This window comes from Oratosquilla oratoria, chromosome 32 (genome assembly GCF_046742065.1).
Source record: "Oratosquilla oratoria isolate Oo_2021 chromosome 32, ASM4674206v1, whole genome shotgun sequence".
NCBI classification, from domain to species: Eukaryota; Metazoa; Arthropoda; class Malacostraca; order Stomatopoda; family Squillidae; genus Oratosquilla; species Oratosquilla oratoria.
In genome coordinates, this window is record NC_134808.1 from 28961267 (window position 1) to 28970139 (window position 8873).

Consider the following 8873-nt stretch of genomic DNA (forward strand, 5'->3'; position numbering starts at 1 on the left):
TAATTCTCCACATACATGTGGACTACATATATATGTACAAGTGGACTACGTATGTGTACACACATATGCACATATCAGAAACGGTTAACAGAAGTTGGAGATGAGGTGGCAGTGAAACGCTAAGGCTAGGGAAAGGAGCTTGATTTCAATCCAGACGTTTTGAACCTGAGGCCTTCTTCAGTGGAATGAATACAATATGAAAAATGCCATTAGGACAATTGCCCACGCTCTGACCTGACTGGTACACTGTGAAACCTCATGTCATTCCCTTCCTCTCACCGTTTTTCCCAAGGTTAAAAAACCCGCTCTGGAGTGGATGGAATTTCCCGTGTACTGCATCTAAAGCTTTTCACGTCCCTTTCTGCAATCCGCTCTGTGAAATGTGGGCCTTTCCCACTTTGGTAAATGAGCTTCCCTTTTTTATGTGGACTGCCAGCTCATTCGAGGTTCTGTGAACCCCCACATCCCTTTTAAACTCGGCAAGTCTTCTGTTTAAGTCCCATCCAGTATCACCAAAGTGTCGGGCCATAGTGTGAGTAATTGGCCCACTGGATGAAAGCCATTGACGGCTGGTAGTTTTCGCATTGAATTCATTCCACCGAAGAAGGTCTAAGGGTCGAGATGTCTGGATTGGAATAAAGCTCCATACTCTAACCTTAATGTTTCACTACCACCTCATCTCCAATATGCATTATTTTAATTATTTATCAATCGGCTCATCACGATAAAGTTAAATATTCCGTGTTTTCTTCCATGTTTTTACGTGCCCTCCTGATACGCAGCCCTGGATTTATATGTGAGGAATTTGAGTATATTTTCCATGTCAGTTTGAACTTAAAGTGTCCTAGAATGTTTTTAAATAATTCTCTTACATCAGATATTTCATTTCACAGAATTCATCCCACACCTCTCTATGACACAAAGAACCTTTTAATATTGCCTTTCAGTGAAAAATTTTACTCAAGTTCCTCATTTACTTAAAACAGGATATCAATGTGGCGTTTAATAACTTATTAAGAATTCGACAATAATTCAAGCAGCTGCGTATGCAAAATCCCATACAGAGATTGTGAAAAGTTTTACCTGGGGCAAACAGGCAAGGAGCTCTCAACTATAATTAAACAACTCAAATGTTAGAACAACACAAGAATCAGATCCATTATATGTTCATATGAAAACGTTTAATCGTTGTATTGACTGGGCTAGAGGATCACCCGTCTCATCATGTAATTCAATTGTTAACAGAAATATAAACATTTTGAAGGAGTTAATCTTAACATTAGTAGTGCCTTGTATGAGTTAAATAGTTTCATCATTAGTAATATTTGCAAACAGGTTGGAAATTCTCACCAAACACTTTTATTAGGAATTCTTGTGACGTTCAGAAATTATACTTGAGTTGTCACTTTTCGATTTAATTATGTGCTGTGACCGTAACTGTTCATCACCGCTAGGGACCTCTCCCAGATTACCTCTGTTACTTTTCCCAATATTACTTGTTTTGTGACCATTCCTGCTTATATTAATGCTACTTGTCTTTTTATGCTTACTTTGCACCATTGTCATCTGCATCTACCTTGAAGATCTGAAATGCACGAAAGCGCTTGGTAATTTCGTGTTTCTATTTTCCTTAGTGGTAATCGGCATGTAATTTGATCACGTGCAAATTTGGTCAAATATTTGAAATATATGTACATGTATATTAATATACATATTCACAAATATATATATATATATATATATATATATATATATATAAGTGTGTGTGTGTGTGTGTGTGTGTGTGTGTGTGTGTGTGTGTGTGTGTGTGTGTGTGTGTGTGTGTGTGTGTGTGTGTGTGTGTGTGTGTGTGTGTGTGTGTGTGTGTGTGTGTGTGTGTGTGTGTGTGTGTGTGTGTGTGTGTGTGTGTATGTATATTTCATTAAATGAAATGGCAAGTTTGCTGTGACAAAGTTTCTTGTCAATCTTCTTTCTCTTTCCTAAAGCGACTTTGTCTTCCATAGCCAATAGTCCAAGTGTTTCGCGGTATGCCATTAGAATCCTTAAACCTACAACAGGTGCCTTTACAAGAAAAGCCCTCACTCACTGCAGTAACTGGAAGGACGTACACTTAGAATTGGAAAGGGCCTCACAAGTCCTCATCAACAATGGATTTGCCAATAAGGACATTGAAAGTACTACTAAGAAGATTATGGACACGTGGTACCTAAAAAAAAGAACCTCTCGGCAGATAACCTAACACCAAAAGAGAACATCATCAATATGTTTTATGAATAATTTTTCTCCACAGCAAATAAGGAAGACGAGAGAATTATGCAGCAAATCATAAAAAAATTAATATCAAACCGACTTCTGCTGACACCAAGATTGTTTTTATCATATATTATCAAAATAAAAAAGACGTCAAACCTACTCATCAAGAATAACAACAAGCCCATTAACGATAAACTTCAGAAATCTTATACCATATATACGCATATGTGCAAACTTGGGGGCTGTACAACCCAACCTTTCTCCTACATCAGTATAACTACTATGAAGCTGTCGCGTAGACTGTCATACCATCTGCCATCAGGAGCACCCAAAAAACACCAGAAAGTTGCCCACAACACCATCTTACGTAGGAAACCCTGGTAGACAACACAAAAATTTAAGACATACACCAAGGCCCTAGAAGATTACTTATCCTGGAGGCCCTTTTCATAAAAGAAATTTCCGCGAACCTTAATATCCAAGCTCACGACCTGCAGGCTTTACCCAACATGAGGAGGTTCTCCTACTACGGCGCCGGAGCGCAGACTGATGACGTCACGCACTTTTCAGCCAATGGGAGAATAGACCGTGCCTAACCCATACTTGCAGCAATCCAGCCAATCACCATCCACTTTCCTCCCATCTAACCCACTTCCCTGGGTATAAAAGTTGTTGATCTTCACATAATCTCTACAACTACCTGGACGACAGAACAATAAGAATAACGTGGCGGGGCTGTCTATCCCGACCTTATGTGCTGAAGGCTGGAGTACTGCAAGGGTCAGTCCTTGCCCCCACTCTGTACAATCTATTTACGAATGACCTGCTAGAGCCGAATTACCCATGCAACCGAGCTCTTACTCTCTCGTATGAGGACGACACTAATCACATTAGGAGACACAAAACGCTGCAGGGAACGTTACGCGTAATGCAAAACATACTAGACGGGGCACACATGTTGAAACAACAGTGGCGCATTAAGAACAGCGTGTCAAAATGCAAGCTGTATACATCCGGTGCAAGAACACAATAGAACAATCACGAATACTCCTCTTAAAATAAACAACACAAACGTCCCAGTGAAAGATCATGCCTGTGTGCTGGGTAGCACACTGGATAGTGACCACACATCCGCAGACAGGGAGCGAGAGTTAGGGCTGTGTTGGGAAGGCTAAAGCGCTTCAAAATCGCTACACTGCCCCACCCCCCAAACGTCAATTGTACCTAGCCGTAGTCAGACCGATTGTGTACCAGTCCCCGGGATTGAGCCAGCTGACTTGTCCCACCAACAACTACGACTATCAGAAGGTTCAGAATGCCTACCCCGAGATACCAAAATCTGTCCACTCAACCAATACAAACACAAACTTTACATGAGACACCTAGAAAGACTGCACGCCAAACACAAACACCTGATACGACATATCACACCTAAACCACACCGTACAGACTACTTGTCAGCTGTGCCTCTCCTTCGGGCGCTGTACACGGAAATTCATGTATAGCCGCGCGTATTTACCAACTTTGACTGATCGTGACCAGACGTGCCGCGATGTGCTGGGTTCTGTCTGACAAGTACCACGGTCATGAGCCCGTCTGTATCCAGCGTCAAGCTACTATGGGTGGCCGGGTTCAGTCCTCGCTTGCTATAATTTTACTTTTATTTATATTTGTATACATATCTATATGCTCGCTTGCTATAATTTTACTTTTACTTATATTTGTATACATATTCATATGCACATTTAATATATACTCACACCTCAGCCGAATATATATATACAATTACCTCTCCTCTCGCCGGCAAAATGGTTCCGCTACTTCAGGAAGTCCGTTTCGTCTATCCGGAATCAGAATACGACTCGCCACTTATATATCCAAATAAATGTACACCCGCATAGAGGCAACAACCCTCCATGCGGAGCATACACACATGATCATATCGCAAACAGGTGACTATACGCACAAACATCTACGTAATATTTTTCTCCTACTGAAATTAATTTCATTTCTAAATTTCCTACTGCATATTCTCATTTCAGTTTACCTACCACTAAAAGTCTTTCCAAAATTTTCTGTCTGCCCCTACGACTAAGTCTCCTACTTCTTTTCTTTGTTGGTTGAGGTTATTGTTGAATAAATATCCCAAAAGCCCCCTATCAGTTACAGATATTGACATCAGCCTCCAATTCAGAGTCTCCTGCCCATCCCTCTTGAGCCACGACATCACTCCTTAAAAATCGTGGTAATAGCCCTCTTACATACACAACTATCTTTTCATTTTCATACAGACATCTCCTCCCCTCCTACAACTACCAAATCCCGCGCGATAGGGTGGTCTTGTCTAGGTAGGCCATAGTCCATCCCTTCATTTGCCACTGAAGAAGCACGCACCAGGAGATGCGAAAACGCGTTTTGACTTTCGACTATGCCTATAATTCTATCTAATGGCATATAGCCAAATACTTGGACTCCTGCCTATGGAAGGCAAAGTCGTTTTATGAAAGAAAGAGAAGGTTAACAAGAAGCTTTGTCATAACAAACTTGCCATTTCATTTAATAAAATATGCTTGAGAGAGAATCTCCTGCCCATTTTTACGAAGAATATATATATATATATATATATATATATATATATATATACATATATATATATATATTTATATACATATATATATATGCTGGTACATTGTGACAAGTTGATGACGGTGGAAAAAGAAGTCACGGGTCTAGTTCCGAGTTTCTGAGTTTATTCCCGACCGGTTTCGCTCTATGCTTCTTCACACATTCCTCTGAAGAAGCATAGAGTGAAACCGGTCAGGAATACATACATTCCTCTGAAGAAACATAAAGCGAAACCGGTCAGGAATAAACTCAGAAACTTGGAACTAGACCCGTGACTTCTTTTTCCACCTTCATATATGTATGTATATGTATATATATATATATATATATATATATATATATATATAAACATACATGTATATATATATATATATATATATATATATATATATATATATATATATATATATATATGCATGAGGACAGCGGAAACGGAAACACGAGAAGAGTTTTTAGTTTTATTACCGACGTTTCGACAATCTGGTCTTTTTCAAGGTATTACATCTAGAGGATAGATACACAGTTTATATATAGTTCACGTGAGTTGTTAGCTCCTCCTTCTTTTTCGTCTCCTCCAATCGTTGATTGCTAGTAAAGTTGCTGGGAGAGACCATGTGATAGATCCTCCTCGGTTGTTATTAGAATTATTAATACTAATTTCTGCAGCTTCTATAACTTTTCTCACTTTCTTGTTGAGTACTTGGTGTAATATTTCTGCATCTCTCCAATTCGGTAGATGTCCTGTTTTGTCTATATGTGTTACAAGTGAGTTGCTGGTTCTATGTGATCTAACGTCATTTTTGTGTTGTTGTGTCCTTCTTGTGATTCCTTGTCCACTCTCTCCATATCGCGATTGATCACACCCAGTACAGGGGATTTTATACACAATGCTATTCTCATTTTTAAAGTCTGTTGTTTTGTTTGTTATTATTTTTCTAATTATCTATCCTGTGTTTGTATTTATTTTCATGCTGTTTTGTTCTATGTATTTTCTTATTTTTGCGACTGCTGTGGAGTTTGGGATTACTAATGTATTGTTATCATTATTTTCTTCTTTTTCTTTGCTATTTGTTGCCCTTTCCATTATCTCTTGTACTTTCATTTTTTACTGTATAATCAATCTTTTAGGATATTTTAATTTTTTAAGTATTGAAACTATGTGTTTTATTTCGTCTTCTATGTACTGTGTGCTACACATTCTGTATGCGCGTAGGAAGAACCCAAAAATCATACCTGATTTAATTCTTTCACTGTGACCTGATAAATAGTGGACATAATCTTCTTTGTTGGTTTGTTTTTTGTGTACCTTATATTTTGGGCCGAAATCTGTTCTAATGATTGTTGTATCTAAAAACGATAAGCACCCTTCCTGTTCTTCTTCTAACTTGATCTTTTCGTGTACCTTATTTAATAATAGGACTTTGTTTTGGGTGCTTGTGGTTTTGGGTGCTATGAATAATATATCGCCTACATATCTTAGCCATGTGGTGTGTCTTCCTATTATTCTTTGTATATTGTCTATTTCTAATGTCTCTAAGAAAATATTTGCAGCTATTGCACTAAACGGAGACCCCTTAGGGAGACCGTAGTGTTGTCTATATTCTACTTGGTTGAATGTGAAGGGGTCGAAGTTAATGCATAATGAGATTATTTGTAAATAATCTGGTTTTGGAATGGGTAGCTTATTGTCATCTATCCTTTCTATTACTCTTTTTATAGCATCTAGTGCTCCATTTCTTGGAAAATTTGTAAAGAGCGATACTATGTCTAGGTTGTATAATTTCTTGTCTTTAAATTGTATATCTTTTAATCTATCGTATCTCCTGGATTCTTTAGATGAGTTCCGCTTATTGATCCTATCATTTGTGAAAGTGGTTTGGCTAACTATTTGGCTAATCTGTGTGGTGCGCTATTTATTCCTGATGTTATGAGTCTCAGTGGGATGCCTGGTTTATGTACTTTAGGGGTTCCACGTGTCTGAGGGGGGCAGGAGGCGGGAGGCTTCTTCTAGTAAATGTAGCAACTTCTTTCCTCTTTGAGTTTTCTTCAATATTTTCCTAACTATCCTATTAAATGTGTCAGCTTTTTGTTGAGCATCCCCTATGTGTTTCTTTTCGTATATTATGGTGTCTTCTAAAAGAGTGTTCATTTTGTTTATGTAATATGTGTATCTATCCTCTAGATGTAGTACCTTGAAAAAGACCAGAGTGTCGAAACGTCGGTAATAAAACTCAAAGCTCTTCTCGTGTTTCCTTTTCCTCTCTGTCCTCAAATTTGTCATGATGAATAATCATCATTTATATGCATATTATATGTGTGTGTGTATGCAAATTATGATTAAACCTTGCCATGTTAATTCCCCGTTTTTATAAACACAGATGGTTTGAACGTCGTCATTGACGGAAGTCCATCAAAACAAAGAGGCGGGATAGAAACAGATCCGCCTGATATGAGGAAGAGTGCAATGTCATCCATCCTCTCTCCCTCTAACTGGCCGGGTGCATTAGACCGGAGGCGGGCTAGACCAGGCAGCGAACGAAGAACGAATCAATGTCATCAACAAAATCACGTCGTTATACTCCGCATTGTTTGTGTGCCTAAAACTGAAGCATTGTGTCTATATACCTAATTGTAGTTTACAGGAAAGGAGCAACGTTCGTTGAGTCCCGTCTCCTATTCTCTAATTTTCTAGCATATCTACAGTAGACTCAAATTCATGTATGGTTCCAACTTAATCTATATCTTTGATTTCCAATTATCGTATTTAGATTTGAACCCGTGTATTGTTTGAGCTTGGGCTATATCACATTTTAAGCTATTCCATATATTTGTATATCTATATGGAAAACTGTATTTCTTCACATCCTTTCAATATGTGATCTTTCTTAATTTACTTCCATGCCCTCTTAAAGCCCTCCCATCTTTAATCAGGGGATCTCTTCTATCAAAGTAATCGATCCCCTTTAGTGACCTGAATACTTTGATCATATCACCTCTTTCTCTTCGATCTTTCAAGGTTGGTAGACCCAGTACCTTTAGTTTTTCCTCATATGGTTTATCTGCCAGGCTGGGGACCAGTTTGGTTGCTACCCTTTGTATTCTCTCAATCTTGTTTATATTCTTCACTCTGTGTGGGGACCAGGTTTTGCAAGATTGTTTCCCGAAGCTGTAGATTCAACAAACTCACAGTCGTTAAAGTGACAAGCAAAGAGATGTGTATTTTGTGCCAGGTCAAAGGGTCGAAAGGTGAAAATAGTATGTAGCACTTGCGGGAAACATGTTTGCAGGGATCACAGTAAGATGACTGTGAGTTGCATAGATTGCGAGAATGCAGCAATAAGTGGTGAATCAGAGTGAATGTAATGCTATGTAATGAGCTCACATTGATTTTTCTTTTCTTTTTTTGACATTTTAATTCATGGAAATATTTTGTGCTTACTTTTGATAAAGAAACCATGTTTATGTTTATGTAACAAAATTATTATAAGTTTCCTTTCAATTAATCTTTAGTTCAAGTTTTGATTTAATGGATTCTGTAACGGAGGTTGCCTAATATGTTAATTTTTCAGTGTTAATTTTCACCATAGATATTAAGAAACCACACAAGGTGGTGTATGTTGTGGGTATTTTCAAAATAAATGTAACCTGACTCTAAATTTTGGTCATTTCTCCTTAGTTTTATCATTTATCATATTGTATTATAATAATATCAATCAGCTACAATCTATTCAGGCTGCTCAACAGGGATTGTAGATATCTCCTGAATAGTATAAAATAATCATATTGGGGCGAGTAAATACCCCATAGGACTAATCATGTTTGGAAACCCCAGCAGGGTTAAGGATGGCCCTCTGCCGCTAGTGCCCATTTCCAGTACTTTGCATTTTTTTGCTATTAGACTTCATTTTCCATTCTTGGATCCATGTAAAATTAGTATCTAGATCTTTTGCAATATTCTACCGTCCTCATGTTTCACTCCTCTCATGATTTTTGCA

General features: G+C 38.1%; 1 protein-coding gene across 4 annotated transcripts in view; it reads left to right on the forward strand.

The window, feature by feature from the left end:
- The window catches only part of LOC143041830 (uncharacterized), a 43406-nt gene extending 34872 nt beyond the window's left edge, over positions 1-8534 (forward strand). For 3 of the 4 annotated variants that reach the window (XM_076213916.1, XM_076213919.1, XM_076213918.1), the window contains one exon: positions 7257-8534. In XM_076213916.1, coding sequence (XP_076070031.1) covers positions 7257-7507 — 251 coding nt within the window. In that variant the 3' untranslated portion in view covers positions 7508-8534. The remainder of the gene's footprint in view (positions 1-7256) is intronic. The other variant, XM_076213917.1, reaches the window with a different exon arrangement.
- Positions 8535-8873: the final 339 nt, after the last annotated feature.